The sequence below is a fragment of the Phaseolus vulgaris genome, chromosome 6, assembly GCF_000499845.2.
Source record: "Phaseolus vulgaris cultivar G19833 chromosome 6, P. vulgaris v2.0, whole genome shotgun sequence".
Classification (NCBI taxonomy): domain Eukaryota; kingdom Viridiplantae; phylum Streptophyta; class Magnoliopsida; order Fabales; family Fabaceae; genus Phaseolus; species Phaseolus vulgaris.
The window spans coordinates 20427305-20446525 of NC_023754.2; the positions used below are offsets into that span (position 1 = coordinate 20427305).

The 19221-nt window shown below is 33.2% G+C and overlaps 3 protein-coding genes across 6 annotated transcripts; 1 reads left to right on the plus strand and 2 right to left on the minus strand.

Moving 5' to 3' along the window:
• Positions 1-313: 313 nt before the first annotated feature.
• On the minus strand, positions 314-3759 carry LOC137831707 (mevalonate kinase). Its single transcript, XM_068639489.1, has 5 exons — positions 3424-3759; positions 2981-3224; positions 2622-2875; positions 1737-2150; positions 314-631 (listed from the first exon to the last, which is right to left on the minus strand). The coding sequence occupies exons 1-5, from the start codon at positions 3554-3556 to the stop codon at positions 513-515; spliced, it is 1164 nt and encodes a 387-aa protein (XP_068495590.1). The 5' UTR covers positions 3557-3759; the 3' UTR covers positions 314-512.
• Positions 3760-11135: 7376 nt separating this feature from the next.
• Positions 11136-12954, plus strand: LOC137831703 (putative pentatricopeptide repeat-containing protein At3g05240). The gene has a single exon (XM_068639486.1). The coding sequence runs from the start codon at positions 11196-11198 to the stop codon at positions 12879-12881; it is 1686 nt and encodes a 561-aa protein (XP_068495587.1). The 5' UTR covers positions 11136-11195; the 3' UTR covers positions 12882-12954.
• A 2161-nt stretch (positions 12955-15115) lies between these two features.
• LOC137831709 (nuclear transcription factor Y subunit C-3-like) lies at positions 15116-17986 on the minus strand. Of its 4 annotated transcripts, none has more exons than XM_068639491.1 (4): positions 17807-17986; positions 17521-17569; positions 15753-16560; positions 15116-15400 (listed from the first exon to the last, which is right to left on the minus strand). In XM_068639491.1, exon 3 carries the CDS (start codon positions 16557-16559, stop codon positions 15777-15779), a length of 783 nt encoding a protein of 260 aa, XP_068495592.1. In that variant the 5' UTR covers position 16560; positions 17521-17569; positions 17807-17986; the 3' UTR covers positions 15116-15400; positions 15753-15776. The 4 variants fall into 4 exon arrangements, with proteins under 4 accessions (XP_068495592.1, XP_068495593.1, XP_068495595.1 ...); XM_068639492.1 differs by having other exon boundaries at positions 17514-17569; XM_068639494.1 differs by having other exon boundaries at positions 15116-15448; positions 17807-17984.
• Between the last annotated feature and the right edge of the window lie 1235 nt (positions 17987-19221).

The window sequence follows — 19221 nt, forward strand, 5'->3', positions numbered from 1 at the left end:
AGAACCTATTTTAATCCGCACCTCCCTCTTATTTAAGGACATTTTTGTCAACGTAAACATCGGGTCCAGATCACAATTCATCCAGCTAATGGGTACAGTGTGCAGGAAGTAATTGCCCTGTTTTTGTCAGTTCCTTTGGTATTCACGAAGCACTCCAGGGTAGTTAGTATCTTAGTCACCCATTGTGGCACTAAAACGTTTTCATACAATTCAATTTCTAAACCACATTAGTAAAATCACATAAAGAATGTGCGTGTGAAAGACAGACCTGGATACGATACGTCACTCCACGATCCCGTTGACTACCATGTTCTTAATCAAATATGCGAATTTATATCCGCCAATTCCATTCAGGATTGAATAAGAAACTGTTTAAACTAATTCAATAACAGAAAAGAAAAAGTTACAGATTGATACACTAGATGTAAAAAAGGAAGCATATATTTTTATGCTGTTTATTTGAGGATCTGATATTAGTTGATATCAATCCTTGGAAAAAATAAAAGTAGAAATCAAGATGTCACCCCAAAGTTGATTTCAACACCTCCCCCGCCAATTCCGGCAATGAAACACTGGAATCCGCTTGACTCCAGTTCAGAAACTACTTTGTCTACAACAGTGCCTGATAGTACTGATTAAAGCATGTCAAGGAAGCGATACAAGAAATTGAGATTGAAAAATATATTATACTTAAAAGCAAAGAAATCATGATGGTTTCTATTCTTATTACGACAATAAATCGTCCACCACCAGAAAATTGTGTTTTAATCGCCCAAAGAGTATCTAGAGACAGAAAATTGTGATGTATGAAGTAGATTGACCTTGCTGGGAGTAAAAGTAAGTCAGATAGATAAAATAGATAATTGCATAAACTTTCCTCCAAAAAAAAAAACACGTCTTCACAATTTGCAGGTGTTCTAGCCATGATTATGTAGTTAAGAATTCTATATCTTAATAAACACTTATAGAAGATAAATACAGAATAAATCAAGAAGTGTCCTCATTTAACTTTCTATAAGCACATATGCACTTCATGCAGTTGGGCATAAATTTCTGAACAAGTACTTACAGTCCTTAACTTTCTAAGAAGCTTCCTCATTTAACCTCACGTAATTTCTGCATAAGCCCCTAATTCAAATTTATGAGCTACCTTAAACTTATCTCAATTGAAAAACTCTTATATGTCAAAAAGTTAATCCAAAAGAAGGCATGTCCAGGGTTTAATAAATGCCTTATGAGTATATATGCACAAACATCGTGCATATGTAACTAGGCAGCACATAGTAGCAGAACATCCAGGACAACCCTTTTGACAGAAGTAACATAGTGTTTTGTTGGAAAGGGAATGAAAGGGGAAATAAGGAGGTAAAAGAAACCCTCACTATTAATTTTGTCTGTCCTCCAATATTTACAGGATTTGAAGGTGAGAGAAAACGCTTGAAGTTTGTAAAATGTGCTGATTACATTATCATTAGTTTGAATACTTGAACTAAATGGTTTTATTGGTATATGATAACAGTATGATAGTGTATTATTCTATTTTCTGTCACATCCCCTCACAAACCAAACAAGGAGTCCTTCCCTTTCCCTCCTCCTTTCTAAATCAAACAGATTAATAGAAGCAAACATAGGCTATTAGCTAACTGCAGACAAGAAAATAAAAAAGAAAAAGAAAATCAGAGAGTAACAGGAAGCATTAGAAGCACAAGGAAAAGAACAATAATTGAAAAGGATACATGTTGGAAGAAGTGTCAGAACACAGCCCCCACCACCAGCTCCAGTCAATTTGGAAGCTAACTTATACTTCAATGTTGTTCGCAGAACAGTTTCTATAGTGGCATGACTGACCCCCATGGACTGGAGCAGACCTTGATTCATTTCCATTAGTTCTTCTATCTTCTCTTCCTTCTCAGTTACAGAGAGCTCATCTGGTGTGGGTGACTTGAGAACAGATGTCAGCTCCTTGCTAATAGAATCCACAGCACTAAACACAAAAGCCATTATTTCAGGATGCCTTAGCATTCTCTCTCCAACACCAGCCACCAATGCTTTTGTGTTTCTCCCTACTTTTGTATTCGTGATGAGCATTTTAAGCGTCATACTTGACTTTGTGCGTGTCAAGTTTCCTGACTTGAAGCTGATAATGTTACCTGATAATGGTAACTATCGAGTGAGTTGTAGATTCAATGGCAGTAACTTACATTTGTAAACACACTATATGATAATTAAACACTCCAAACAATTCACAATTTATACATCATATATCTCCCACCACACACTTGTATATTTCTCAACTCACTGGCACAAATCAGTGTGCCATGACCTTAAATCATACCTTCAGATCCACACCACATTAATTAAAATTAAGTCCGGTGAGTGAGACTATTAACAGACCAAGTAAAAGAGAAACACAGCAAGTTTCCACATCCTTTAACAACCGAAAACATTTTATTCATCCTCTCCAAACTCCTATGATACAAAGGTTATATTCCTTTTCAACCTATTAATACAAAACATTCAGACTTTAATCATCAGTAACTAGAAAAATGCAGAAAAGACATGTTTCGAACAGTAATCAATAAAAGTTATTGAAACTTAGTAGCAAAATGGCTGAGGCATACCATATGCGCTTACTGTGTTGTCAATTCCAGATGGCTTTCCATGAATGATCTTCTCCCCTTCAAAGGCCCACTTATTTACCAACTCAAGATCCTTCTCCTCAAAGGAGCGCCATCCTTGATGGTTCAAATCCAGAGAAACAGAATCAGTACAAGCCAACAAGGCCGACGCGAGAGCCACACAAAACGCGGCAGACGAACCCAAGCCTGAACCGAGAGGAAGTTCAGAAGTGACAACCACAGTAGCAGGCTTAAATCTACATAAAGAGCCAAACACAATCAAACCTACATAAATAAAACAAAACACATTCTCTCTCTCTCTCTCACACACACACAACAAGAATTTGAGAACTGGTTCAGACCCTTGAATAGAAGAGTACAGCCAGAGAAACGCGGAAACTCCAGCGGCAAGTCCAATTTTAGCCTCTGGAATGTTGAGCTCTTCAACGAGGGCGGCAATGGTCTTGGCATTCTCAACGGAGCAGGAGGTAGGCGTGCAAGTTAACAGAGCGGCGGATTCAGGAAACGCGGCTCTTATTCTACTGACAGGCCACGAGAACTCCAACGCCGTGTCCTTCAGCTGCAGTTTCAACAAATCCCCGTCGTCTATCACACAATCCACAAATCCAAACCGAATCAGAACCTCAACCATATCTAAAACGACGTCGCTCAAACACGCCATTACCAATCATCACAATTTCACAAGTTTCAGCCAAATAACAACAATAAAAACACATATCTGCAATCGCGAGGTGGAAATTGAAAGAACAACAGAATGAAATTAACGAGAGAGAGAGTAAAATACCGGAAGGAGTGGAGAAATGGAGATAAACGTAGGTGTATAAATCAATGGAAGAAGCAACTGCGGTGGATCCATGAACCACAGCATGTTCACCGGTCAAGATAATCTTCCCTGGAGCTCTGGCTCTAACCTCCATTCTCTTCTGTTATGCTATGAATTACGATTTCACAAACCAAGTTTCTCTCTCACCTCATTGTTTTTCGTCGTCGTCTTATTCTTCTTCTTCTCAGAGGGTTCTGTGTAATCCGTGTCGTTTTGTCTTCGTATCTGAGTCTGAGTCCAGAGTGAAGCGGATCCATGTGGAATGCGTGCGCAACTAATTATTGAAAATGTTTATTTGAAAATTCTATTACATCATACAATTTAATAAATATTAATATTTTAATTATTTATAAAAATTTATAATTTTTTTAATTTAAAAAAGAATTCAAACATTTTAAATTTTGTGGGTATTTTTATTAAGAGATTTTATTTTATTTTTTTATTATAAATATTAATATTTATTATAATTATAAAGTAGAGCACACTTGTCAAAATATCAATAACTCATTAATTATCAACAAACCTTCTATGCACTTTCATCAATCCACCCTAGCCCAACCTTAATTAAGGTTCAGACACTTCTCTTAAATTAGCGTATCCGTGTTGAACACACATGTTACTATCGATTGAGGGTTCCATTCAAAAACTATTTGTTGGATTTTTTAAAATTTTAGCACGGTTCTAACACAATTTTAAAAAGTATAAATACAATAATGTTTTAAAAACTTAAATTTATTGTATAAATTTTTATTATAATTATAAAAATAATGAACAAATTCTTTTGAACACCCTCAAAAGAATCTGAAACATACTTTTACACATAAATATTTATTTTCAATTTATATAATTCAAAATTATATAATATATAGATCCGTGTTCCCATGTCCTACATTTTAGAGATTATACGTATTTCCGTGTCCGTATCCGTGTCGTATGAGTATCCGTATCTGTATTCATATTTGTACTACCTAGATTACCAGTGTAACAATTTTTTCCTATATTATTTAAGCAATTCACAATTTTTGTTACATATAAAAAACTAAGCTCTACATTTTAGCTTATTAATTTAAAATACTTTTTCTGAATTCTAATAAATTCTAAACTCTATAATTCAGTTTCAGAAAATACATTTTGAAGAATAAAGGTACACGGAGAAAACACCTTTTTTTCTTTAGGCTTAATAAAGTCCAAAACAAGAGTTGGTCATAAGTTCAATCCATAACTTTTAATATTTTATTTCTCCACTTCATCCCAACTAACATATTCAATTTCGTATACCCAATAAATATCTTGGTTCATTTTTTTATTTTTTATTTAGTTAAGGATGAGTTTTATTTTAGTTCACTTGCTATTAATTTTATAATAATAGGAAAACTGAATTAGTTTGAAAACTTTTAAATTAGATAGCATAGTTTAAATACTTGAACGATGAATTTAGTTTATGCATCATTTTATTACAATATAAGATATATAAAATTAAATATTACATAAATTTTTATTTAACAATTTTAAAAATATTTAATTATACTATTAATAACAACATATAATTATAAATAATAAAAATAATAAAATAAAATTATAATATCAACAAAATATACATAGTTATATAAATAATAAATATTATTTAATAAATTTAATAAATTTAATAAATTTATTTTAATTTAACACAAAAATATTTTCTATTATATTTTTTAATTTTATATTAAGAAATACAAGTAATTATGTATATTATATATTAGAAAATTTTAATTAATTCAAACCTAAAAAAATATCATAATTCATTATTTAATTTTTTTAATAACAAAGATAAATTTGTAAACTTACGTTTTACACCTTTAAAATAATTTCTAAATTCCCTCTCAACTATCACATCACTCACAATTTCAATAAATCATCCTCACAAATCCATTCTATCATTTTTTAATCCAAACAATTTCACATTTTCTCACACATCCTCTCTAATCTTTCACAAATTCAATCTCTTCCCTCTCCACAAATTTCCTCTTCAATGCAAACACACGAAAAATATATATTCTCCAAAGAAAAATTTATAGCTTGAAATGATCTTACCCAAATTATTTTTAATGAAATATACTTTCAACTGTAAATCAAAACATGAATAAACGTACAATTGAACACATACACAATAATGTTCTTATACAGATCTTATCATATTATGATTCTCACGTATACCCATACAATCAAGAATTAATAGGCACTTACATTGATCCATGAGTGATCCTACTTGAGCAATTACTTTATCTCCTGTCTCAATCTATGTCTTAGCAATTCCGTTATTGTGACACACTTTCTTTCGTGATGGTTATCAGTTAGACAACTATTATTTGGAGAGACAGAACCCTATAGCCTTTAGTTCCCAATCTCTATCAGATGTAGGTTTTCATTAGGTATATCATCAAATATATATTTCTCACGTTAACCAATGGGCCCTTTAATTCTATTATTATTATTAAATCATATTCGGGCCCAAAGCCCAAACTCTAAGTCATGTGAATCACTTTATAGAAATTAATATCAATCTCTACCAGCAATAACTTGTACATAAATGGTCAATAAAATCACCCATTTAAAAGAACTAGCTATAGCTACAAAAAAATTAGGAAGGTTAATATTTGATCACACATGTATTAGTTTTTAAGATTTATTTTATTTTATTTTATTTTATGTATCTCTTCTTTTTCCATATTAGTCCTTGAAACCCTAGCGCCGCATCTTCTCTTTCATCGTGTTGTGCTACAGTTTCAATTTGGATCACGTTTATTTTTAGGCAAATCCTCCCTAGACTTCCATATACCTTCTCCTACAATTCTATTTTTTTTTATAATTTCAACAATATCCTTTTGAGTATGGTGGAGAGTGTGATGTTTTCTTCTTCATTTTCAATTGGTGGTGGTTATTTGTAGTGGTTGGTAATGAACGTTGGTGGTTAAGGTAAGTTTTGTGATATTTTTAATGGTGATGATTGTATTTTCGTTCGCTTTTTGTATAATCGAAAGCCACAAAACCTAGAAGAAAACTAGAGAAGTTTAAACATGTGAGTACAAAACTAAAAAAAAATTATCATTGAAAGAAACTTTTAATTCTAGAGATTCACAATTTACTTCACATTAAATTAAAATAAGATTCCATTTCATGAAACATTGGTAGAAACTTTTCTTGATATAATTTTTACAATGTTGCCTGAGGAAAAATTGATAACCAAGAGACCCACACTCTAATACAGCTCAAAGGGGAATATTCGAGTGTGGTCCAGGTGATGTTATTTAAAAGTCTAAGATTATGCTTTATTTAAAAAATTTAAAAAGATTAAATCCAACTTTTCATAGGGAAGTGATGAGGTAGGAGGTGGAGAGAACCTGAGATTTCATTTCAATAAAACCTTTGATTTCAGCTTCCTCCTCACTCACCCCTTCCACTCACATGAATCATGCAATATACACAAATGGCAAAGAGAAAGAGAAAAAGAGATACAGCACAATCAGGACAAAATATCTCAGCCATTAATTTTGAAATGGAGAAAACTTATCAATCTAAGCATGTTTTTTCTATAGTGAGAGACTTCACCTCCCATCACAGTTTTGGTCTTTGAACATAGATATACTCTACCTAGCAGAGAGTCAAAATGGAACTACATAGGTAATTAACGAACCCTTGATCATGAGAAACCAACACGAATTCTTAAAAATGCAACTCTCAATTGTTTACAATCATATATATAAAGCCGCAACTAATCTAATTTAAGGTCTCAAGCTACGAACATCCAAAGGTGGTGAATGCAAAACCGAAAACTCGAATGCCACAACCACATTGCCACCACAGTAGCGAAGTCCAATTTCTTGATCATACCTCAGATCTCTTTTCCTTACGATGTGTCTAAAAGGCTCAATTGAATAAGCAAACTCTTCCCTTGCCTTCTCCAAATTGTAACAAAGTGGCTCCATCATGGATTTTCCCTTCATTGGCTTTTCACCAGAAATAGGCATAGGATCAAACCAGAACGACTCTTTCTTGAACAACTTAGTATCATAAGTTTCACCATTATCAACATCATAAATCGAGATGTTTACCGGAATCCATGACTCCAAAGCTTTGCGGCTGCTCTCGTTCATGTGCCCTAGCATGCTTTCTTCAAACTCCTTAGGTGAGATCTTGAGGCTATCCCAGCGCATGCAATCCGTTGTTAGCTTCATTTTACATGGCCACACATCATTGGTTCTTGGACCACTCTTACTGCTACACTCTGTGACATTGGCCATGCCCACTTCCAACTTTTTTTCTCTTGCAATAAGGAAATAACTTATGTAACAGCAAAAACTGATCTGATATGAGAAATAGACCAATATATATACATATATATACAATCTCTTTGTTTGTATATGAGGTGTTCTTTACACCCATTTGTCCAAGGCTCATGTAATATGCATGGATTTCCTGAATAACTCACGTTTATGTTCTCACCTTACCTTATTATAGTTTTTGTTTTCATCTGTGTTGTGCCAGTTATGGTATCAATTAAGTGCAGTTTGTTTGCACACATCATCGAACTGTGTATTTGCTGTTACAATACTTTGATTACATATACATATATATATATATATATATGTATATATATATATATAAAAAGTAGGAAATGTTTTTAAAGCTTCTCTATTTTCTCAGGAAAAATCCTATATTTCCAACATATAAAAATGAATTAAAATGACTTTTTAAAACCTTTCTACTAAAAAATTACCTTATATATTTTTTTTGTAGGGATGTTATGAAAAAAACACAGTTTTACTTTATATTCAAAAGTATTTGAGTTTAAGAAAAAAAAAACATAAAGTACTACTATTACGTTATCAGTGTTGGTGAATATGATAAATCTAGTTAAAAGTGTAAACACTTTTATATATAGTAATATAAAAAACTCTAATTTTAATAATGCACATTATTTAAAACTTCTTATTAAAGAGGAGTTTATGTGCGCTATCATTATCAAATTGTCATTATTAAATGAATTAAAAGTCATTATTAACATTATTCATACACGGTTTGAACAAACCAGATGAAAGTGCTCAAATAGAAAATATGAAAAAATTATTTTTCCCCTTCCCATTTGATTGTACTTTGAAAAAGAAAGAAACGGAAAAAAAACGAGCCAAATAATTTTTTTAATGTTTCCATTTGGGGAAAATGAGGTAAGAAAGATGAGTTATGCATTTAAAATATTAATTTGTTATTTATGATTAGAGAGAAATTAATTTTAAACAGTAACACGTTCCAGCTCATTTACAGCCAGATAAATGAATACACATCAATGTCTTTGGTATTCATTCCCATGCTTATGTGCAATTGAAACAATTTAGTAACACTAGGTATCCCAAAAGGGAGTAATCTTTATATCAAACCAACAAAACCAGCCAAGATTGCAATGAATTTGTCGTATTTTATAATTTTTTGAACTGTTCCTAAGAAAAAAAAAAGTTGTAGATTGCTGTGTGCAAACTCGCTCTTCATTGTCTAGGATAATAAGACTCCTTATATCTCTGTTATAGACTGTTTCTTTCTCCACCTCCATAAGTTCTTCTGCCACCTCCATACGAAGCGTGAAAATATCTTTTTATCCTTCTTGTGTCACTTCCATAGAGTAGCTTTCGAATTATGTAATCCGGACACGCATTTGAAAAAAGACTTCCAAATTATGTATTTTGAAAGCTAAAAAAAACTTTCGGATTACATAATCCAAAAAGTAATCATGCATATGAAAAAGACTTCCGAATTATGTAATCCGGAAACTAATTACAAATTTGAAAAAAGACTTTCAAATTACGTAATTCAAAATATTACACATGAATATTTTTGAAAATATAAAAATTTATGAAGATGAGAGAATAATATATGGAGGTGCAAGAAGAAACCACCCATACTCAAATGCCACATATTATGTAAACTACGTCAAAATAGTACAAAGAAAATGTTCTAATTTGGGGATATCTATTAAACATTAATCGATTACTGAAAATTAGAATATTTCAAGTATACAAATAGGTGCAAATCTCATTCAATAATCGATTTTATAAGTGATAGCTGTCGTTTTGCTGTCAAATTAATATGATTCTAGCGTAGACTTGTCTAACACTAGAGAGATGATAGTATAATTGCGGACAAATGTCCCCAAGTCGTCTCCCAACGAATCCAATAGTAAAATCAATTGACCAGGGTTTAAAATCTATCTGCAAGCAATAAAAGTTAGCAATAACAATAAAGAGAAAAAAGGGGGTTTGAGATAGTTGTGCATAAAATATAAAAAGAGATTAAAATAGCAAATAAAAAGCGGTTGATCCCAAGTTCTTCCACCATTGAATTCTTCACAGGTTCTCTAAAGATTAATCTTTTCTCAATCCTCCAACAGAGCTAAACCAGATTGAACATGCGCCGATCTAATTCAACTGAAACTCACCAGTAAAGCATGCGTCTACTAGTTTAATCAATACCCACTTTGTTCCATGCGTATACTCCATGGGAATGCTTACCTCCTCTCCCTTGAATCATGCGCCCAAGAAATTAATTAGAACAATGCGAACTAACTAAGAAACCAAAGTTTAAGATAAGGAAGACTCTCAATCATGCGTTCAAGTACAACCTCTCACAAAAACCAGTTTTCCAGGAGATTAGACAATAAAAACAACTGCTATAGAGAATTAAAAATCGAAACTTTTATTGAACAAAACCTCAGAACTCAATGGGGAATTACAAAAGAATCAACCAAAAAGGTTTAGCCTTCCATGCGGAGGTAAAACAAAAGAATTACTAAGAAGAAAATAAACTAAGAAAACCCTATGAAGCTCTCTCCTTTCTCCTTGATGCTTGTGTCCTTTTATAGGCTTTTCTGCTCCAAGGATCTTGAGACAATATTGTAGTTTATATTTTGTAAACTGTTTCCACTTTCCATAATTCTTTTTATTTTGCAGAAGATTTGCTTCCAATTCTGTTTCTGGAATCTTGTAGCTTTTATTCTTTTCCTCAGAATTTGTTTTCTTTTTTGATTCAAAGAAGCAACTTGGACTTTTGCATGTTTGGCGGCCCATTCACAAAGGTATATGCTTAAGATAATTTACCCTAAAACACAAAATTAACAATAATAATAGTTAAGGCCCAAATAAACCCAATTATATGAATATTAATTAAAACAATGGATTTATTTATTATTATAGTCCAATAATCTATAATTAAGGCTATTGTGTGTGAATAAATATATGCTCATAATAAGGTTGAATAAACTTATAGTCGATTTCTTATTAATATGTAGTGTTCTTACCAGGTCAAATATTTTGTATTAAGATTTTTTTTTCTTTAGTATTTTTAGTCTATTGGTGTCTCGATCTCTCAGTCTAACTGATTATACGTGTAAAAACATATATTACGAGTATTATAGTTAGATAATCATTACATTTTACTTTCACGGTGCTCACTTATTTATAGTTTTTCTATAAATCTAAAGATTATCTCACACCTATAAAAACCTAATGCTCTTTTAACCTTGTTTAGGGAAGTGATTAATTATTTAGATTATGATTAATTTTTATTGTAGCTTCTCTGTAGGAAATGTTGTTTATGTCGAATGGCCGGTATGTCGTACACTTAGTAAACTTGGTTTATTTTGGAGGGCACCACAAGAACCCCTAATAATATAAGGCCAAGGTGGGGATTGTTATTAAGCATAATTGGGGATGATAAACCAAAACTCCATTATCTCTCTGTTAGCAAAATGCAAAAGTATGAGTGAATTGAAAAAACTGCATGCGTTAATAATCACAACCCCAACTATTAAGAGCATAGTCCCCTTGAGCAAACTTATTGATTTTTGTGTAGATTCAGAATTTGGGGACATCAATTATGCAGGCTTGGTATTTCGCCAAATTGATACTCCTAGTGTTTACATTTGGAACTCTATGATACGAGGTTTTGTTAATGGTCACAATCCAAGAATGTCTATGCTTGTGTATAAACATATGATTGAAGATGGGTATTCCCCAGATCACTTTACTTTCCCATTTGCACTCAAAGCATGTTGTTTAATTGCTGATCAAGATTGTGCAAAATGCATTCATAGCTGCATAATGAAATCTGGGTTTGAAGCTGATGCCTATACCGCTACTGGATTACTCCACATGTATGTGTCATGTGCAGATATGAAGTCAGGACAGCAAGTGTTTGATAATATTCCCAAGTGGAATGTGGTTGCTTGGACTTGTTTGATTGCTGGGTTTGTGAACAATAATCAGCCATATGAAGCTTTGAAGGTATTTGAAGACATGAGCCATTGGGGTGTCGAGCCTAATGAAATAACTATGGTGAATGCTTTGATTGCGTGTGCTCGTAGTAGAGACATTGATAGTGGACGTCGGATCCACCAGCGAATTCGTAAGACTGATTATGATCCCTTCATGTGCACATCCAATAGTAACATCATTCTTGCAACTGCAATTCTTGAAATGTATGCCAAATGTGGTAGTTTGAAGATAGCAAGAGACCTGTTCAGAAAAATGCCCAAGAGAAACATTGTGGCTTGGAACAGTATGATTAATGCCTACAATCAGTATGAGAGGCATCAGGAGGCGCTAGATCTCTTTTTTGATATGTGGACTAGTGGCATTTATCCTGATAAGGCTACCTTTCTGAGTGTTTTGAGTGTTTGTGCCCATCTGTGTGCTCTGGCATTGGGACAAGCTGTTCATGCTTATCTGTTAAAAACCGACATTATCAGAACAGACATTGCCCTTGCTACTGCTCTTCTGGACATGTATGCCAAGACTGGTGAGTTAGGAGGTGCACAGAAGATTTTTAGCAGTTTGCAGAAAAAGGATGTGGTGATCTGGACTACCATGATCAATGGTTTAGCCATGCATGGTCGTGGAAATGAAGCATTGAGTATGTTTCAAACAATGCAAAAGGATAGCTCTCTAGTCCCTGATCACATCACCTACATAGGAGTTTTATTCGCATGTAGTCATGTTGGACTTGTTGAAGAGGCTCAAAAACATTTTAGACAGATGACAGAAATGTACGGTATAGTGCCAGAAAGAGAGCATTATGGTTGCATGGTTGATCTTTTGAGTCGGGCTGGTCGTTTCATAGAAGCAGAAAGATTAGTGGAGACAATGTCCGTACAACCAAATATTGCCATATGGGGTGCTCTTTTAAATGGCTGCCAGATTCATGAAAACTTGTCTGTTGCTAATCAAGTTAAACCACGACTAACAGAGCTAGAACCTGATCAGAGTGGGGTTCATGTTCTTCTATCTAATATATATGCAACTGCTGGCATGTGGGAAGAGGTAAACGTGACTAGAAAAGTTATGAACCACAGAAGGATCACAAAGACAATTGGTCACAGTTCGCTTGAAATTATATAAATTTGTATGATTTGATACAGTTTTAACATGTCAAATAGATGTGATTCAGAATTCAGAGTGGTCAAATTTTGTACAGTAACTGTCTTATTTTAAGCCCTCACTCTATGCCATACTACCGGGACACATGCTCTCTTCCATTCATGCTGAATTGGCCATGGCATGATTATTGACCAAGATTTAATGTTTGCTTTCTTGCAAAGGCACCATTATCGTTAATAGTTTTAAAAATAAATAAGAGTATTGAACTCACAAAGATTTGGTGTGATATAAATGACTACACAAACTTTCTACTAGTAAAGTAAAGGATAAAGTATGAAGTGAAATCAAATAACAAGAACTTTAAAAAGAAAAGTTAAAATTAAATATTATAATATTTTTTGTATTTTAACTAGTCGAATAAAAATATATGATTTAAATATTATTAGGATTAAACTTTATAACATTACTCACATTTCATTAAACTCAAAAATAAAAAAATTTCTCTTTTTCATTGTCATCTCGATTCTTATGATAAAAATAAATATAATCTTCCATCCTTTCTTAGACAAATAATTTTTTAATTGTCTTATATTAGGTTAAAAACTTATAAGAATTTTTTAACCTCTTACAACTCAACTAATTTATGGCCCGCTACAATAAATAATAAGCATAAAAATTAAATATCAATGGAGAAAAATATTGTAGCATTGTATATAAATATAATAAAAAATATAAGAGAATTTGGTAATTACATCTAATCCTAACAAAAGAGAATTTAGTTACTCATGAAGTTGAATAACATGAAATTTAAGAAAAAAAATAAGAATAAATGGAGGTGGAAGTCATGGATAGAGTCTACATTGGATAGATTCCTTAACCTTCTCTTCTCCGTGCTTTTTTCTTTTTTTTGGTGCTTTCCTCCTTCCTATATAAGATTTCAAAGCAAAAAGACAGCATTTCATAAGTTATTGGCTGAGCTAGAGCTTGGGCTTATTGGGCAAGATCTTCAAGCATGTTCTCACACTCTCTGCATACAGATCTTGTTGGACTATGATTGGGTGATACCTGATGCTCAAGATATGTTGATTTCTTATTTTAGTTTTGGCTCTATTCTATTCTAGCTAAACAAGGAATCATGTTGGCCTACCTGTGTAACGTTCCTTTATTCTCTTAACTTTTCTAAATCCTACCAAAATAGGTTTAAAATGTTAGATCTATCACTCAAAAATATTCTTAATCTCTCTTTTTCTATTGTTATAAAAATTAAAGAATAATCTTAAAGTATTTAAAAGAAATGAAATAAGTGAATGTTATACTAGAGGTAGATTGAACCTCACACGAAAACGCTAACATAGGTAGTAGCAGTCACCTTTTTAAGGTAGATATGAAGAACTGACTCATCATAAAGAGTGTGGCTAGAAAATGTTTCTAATCTGGTAGTTGTAAATATCTATTTGTATAAGCTCTATTAGATTCATAACTCCTTGTCTAGTTTGTTCAACTGTATTCAAATTTATTCAAACTTTTTGTAAATTTTAATGTGTGTATGTGTGCATTATATATATATATATAAAGCCTAACCTTCTAAATTCCACTGACCCGTGCTTGGTGCTTTGTTCACCGTCATGTTGTGAGCACCACATACTTCTTGCACTTATCATTATTTCCTTGATTGAGTAGTCCCTATCCACTTTTTCAATGTCATTTAGCTTTAACATGACCTCCATTTTCATTTTCAATATTCCATCAAGCTAGATAACCAGTGACTTTCCAATGGCAAACTGTTAGCATGCTTGAAATCATTTTGGTTAACCCTGAGTTCTGAAGCCAGTTAGACCAAGAGAGGAGGTGAACATTTGTTTTGATTGTTAATTTAAGAATCAGTGTGGATTTAAGTAAAAGAGAACACTTTTAAACACATTTTTCTATTATTAACTAAAATTTATTATAAATCATGTCATTTTGCTAATGTTATAAAACATATGTATTGCTAATACCCCTTTATAGTGGAAAGGTTTTAACCTTCCATACATGGACTCTGGTAGCAACTAATAGCACTTCTTTCTCCCCTTTCATTATAATCTGTGATGGTAGAAAACTATGCAACTCGCTGGTGGAATTATGAATACAGTACACATATCATAAAAAGTGCAAATGTGTTCTTGCACAAGTTCTACGCATATCAAACATGACAGATGAATTTTTTTCAACAAATCCAAGGTCAAATAGGCAGGTATAAAGGGAAACTCATGATGTGAATGATAAGATGGGATATATTTTGGCAACATGGCAGGTTTAACCACTGAAGTAAAAATCCTGCTGTGCACCAGTAAATAAATATTATCATCTGACGACCTGTAATTTAAACATGAAAAATACCATTTTATCCGGCTAAATCAAAGATAAAGTTAAGTTTTCCCTAGCACATTATCTACATATGTTTATAGTCTGCATTGCATGTAAACTATCAGCTACAGCTTCTGCTCGCTATGGACTTCCCCAACCTTTCAGTTTGACATTCATAACTGAATCTGGTGTATCTGCAAGCCAGGAAATGTAGGCAATATCAGACCAAAAGAACTGTGAATCTGCAATGAATAACAGTACAGTAAAACTCTAAAGATTGCCTAAACTGATCAAAGTATAAAAACAGAAAATATCTTTGTTGAAAGTCCAACAAAAGCTTGTACAAGTAACGGCAGTACAAAAGGATATACCTATACGTATTTTTTAAACTATCAATAATAGTCTACATAACAGAAGAACATTTAGAATCCATCAAGGAAAAGAACTGAAATTGGAAGCATGCAGAATCAAAATTTACTATAACTTACTGAAATAAGCATTTCGACATAAAATTTAACCATAAAAGTGAGAGAGCCCAAAGTCCACCTTAATTTCCAAGACACGTCAGAGCTAATGTTCTGGGGATGGTTGACGTTGGTCTGGAGGCTGGGGCCACATTTGTGGTGCCATGTAGGGGTGAGACTGCTGAGCATACATGTTTGGGTCCATCACTGGCTTACCCATTATGACACCAGCAGTTCCAACTTGAGGAGCATGCTGAGGCTGCATATAGCAGTATGGAAGTGCATCAGGGGGCCCTCCAACAGGCATTGTTCCTCTAGGGATAGATGCAAGCACTTCATCTTTCAAGTCCTCACGGGGTACAATGTCAACCAAGAAATCAAAGATGTCAGTCCTTGTGATTGCTGCAGCAATGTCATTTTTTTGAAGTGTTCGCCTTTTGTTCTCTTCAGTGTGATTCCAAGAACGCAGGGTCAACTCTAGTATAAACATTTCACATGCCCTTGCAAATATGACTGGTGCCTCGGCTGATATCATTCTAACATCCTCGTCAGCCTTCATAATCTTCTTGATCCTTGCCAGGGGAAGACTATGGTTCTTGAAATCGGTAACCTTCTCAATTTCTTGGTACTGACTTGACCAAAATTGTTGGAGCTGTTGCTGAAGCTGATGTTGTTGTTGCTGATGAATATGCTGATAAGCAAGTTGATGCTGTCCAAGCTGTGCTCCAGCAGGTTGACCGCTGGATTGAATGGTCCCAACCGATGTCACAACCGACCCGGGCGGCCCAGTTAGTTGGCCTTGCTGATATGGGTTAGAACCATATGTTAATTGAGCTCCACTACCAACAACCCCCATCGATGGGTTCTGGCCATGCCCTTGATGATCCATTCTGTTTCAGGTAAAATAAAACACGCAAGGAGTGAGTGCCTATACTTCTCACGTAACCAAAACAACAAATCATGCAATCATTAAAACAAATTTGTCTATCATATTAGTATGTTTACTATGATTAAATATTCAACGTAAACGTGGAAGGATGAACAAATAGGACTCTAAAGCAGTGCCCTCAATCATGTGATGGAAAACAACATGAGCTTCGCGCAAGAAAGTAGGTAAATCTTTTTCTTAGATTTGCTCAAAGCACTAAAGCAGGTGACTATTAGCATAAAGCATTAAAGCAGGTGAATATTGCACAACGCATCAAAGTAGGCAACTTTGGCACCTAATAGAAACACACACGTAAAAGCAACACGCGTGTGACACAACCAACAGTTCAGAAAGCACAGTAAATCAAATATGATCACCAAATATCTTCCCCACCCAATGACCAAAATGCTTTCCAATTAAGAAGCATCGTATGCCTCCAAAATTACAGGACAACCACCCAATTCAACTAAAGAATCTTATGGTTCACCCAAGAAAGAAATCTATCAAGAAATTATGGCTCAACATAACATCCATCATCAAGATTTCAGAAGATTTTAACCCTGAGCTGATTTTAGCATGGAATCATAAAAAAGAAAAAGAAAAAAAGCAGCTTTTATTTTCCATATTTCCAGCAATTAAGATCAAAGAGAATTCTTCAGTCCAAGACATGATAGTTTCACATACGCGAAAATCAGCGTCAAGAAAATTAACCAAAGGAACCACACCAGAAAAGGAATAAAACAAAAAAGCAACAGCAAATTGAATTATGGGTGTCCAATAAAGAATACCCCCAAAAAAATACAACAACGGATAGAGAAAAGCATGAAGACCACGTTACAGTAAACCTAAAGAAATGCAGAAGCATACACAAATTGACATAGACATATGTAAAGGTGTAGCAAGAAGAGTTGTTACTTGTTACCTTCCCCGAGAGATGATGTCGCGCTCCCCAAACACTGATAATCCAGAACCTGAAAAGGGATAAGAGGGGATAAAAGAAAAACAGAGAAATAATCAGAAATTGTATTCGATTCAAAGATCTATGGCATAAGAATTGTGGTGGGTGAAGCATAAGAAACCATTTTTTTCAAGTTTAAAAGATCCCAAAGTTCAGAGCAGACAAAAAAATTTAGGGTTTCCGACGAAAACAAAAGCAAGCATAGCAGAAGTGGTCGTGAGAATTAACAATGTTTCTGTTTGGAACGAACCTCAGACAGCGAAGTGCGAAAACAAAAGCTGTGTGATCGATTCTGACTAACATTGTCGGACCTAACTCTTATATGCCCAAGTGTTTTCAATTTTCTCACAATGACTAATTTACCCTTTCATATTCCTCACTCCCAACATGACATTCTTCTTCTCAAAAATTATATAAATTTAGATCTTCCAACTTCTTTGCTACACTCACGTGCCTCATATAACTTCCATTTTTCCACCTTTTTTTTAAATATTATTACAAAATTAACTAATATATTTTATTTACATTTTTTTTAGAATTTTAAATTTCTGAAGAGTATAGGATTTTATTATTAAATTAAAGTAAAAGTTAACTTTTATTAGCAAAATATTATCTTCTAAACATATATTTGAATATCTAGTAATGCCTACACTAAGAAAAAGTTATTGAAAATAAGTAGATTTATATTTGAGAAAAAATATTTATTATTAATATAATTATATATGTAACATTTCAAAATGATATTTTTAATCAACATAATTTATACGTTTAGATTTTGAGATAGAAATTATATAAAATTGTTCTCATTTTTCAGCATATATATAAAAAAAATTAAAAAATTATAGAAAAATAAGATAAATAAAGTTATCCAATGTGAAGACATGAGAAGTGGGGATGGTCTGACATTTGTGTATGAATTGAAAACATTACAGCAAAGCAGAGCAGAGAGAGTTGCTTTTTGCAGGATTTTAGGGTTTCTTCTTCTTTTGATTTGTTCTATTCTCTGACTCATCCACCATTTCTCTTTTCTCCTTTCTGCTATCATCAATGCTTTCTTTCTAAACTGCCCCCAACATTCAAACCTTCATAACGGTTGCTTTCTACCTTTTTCAGTTTCCCTTTTCTTCTTCATATTACTACTATTATTACTGCATTCATTTACTTTTACTGTATTTTTTTACTGTGTTTTGGTTTTAAATGTTACTATACTCTTTTATCTTGTGATCCAATTGTTTCTATGGATTTGTTAGACTTAGATCACATATAGAAAATGATAAAAAATTATTTTAGAGAAGAATTTTATAATTCAGTTTATCTCTGTTAAGGTATATCAATCATATTAAATCTGTTTTGGTACTTCAATTGCACTAGTTAAAGAAGTCTGGAGACATAAGAATAGAGTTATTTTTAAAGGAAGTAGTAAATGTACTAGAGGCTTTCGCGTTGGTCCAACTAAAGACTTGGTCTTAGGTTTCATCAAAGTCACTCTCTGCGTTTTTTTCCTTTTCTGATTGGTGTTTAGATCCGATGGTTTGTATTAGGATGATCTTATGAGATGTTTACTTAGTATGTCAGGTTCTCTGGGTTAAGTTAGGAGTGTCTTGTATAGCCATACTTAGGAGTATGTCTACATGGTGTGATTAAGGTTGTCATTATGTATAAGGG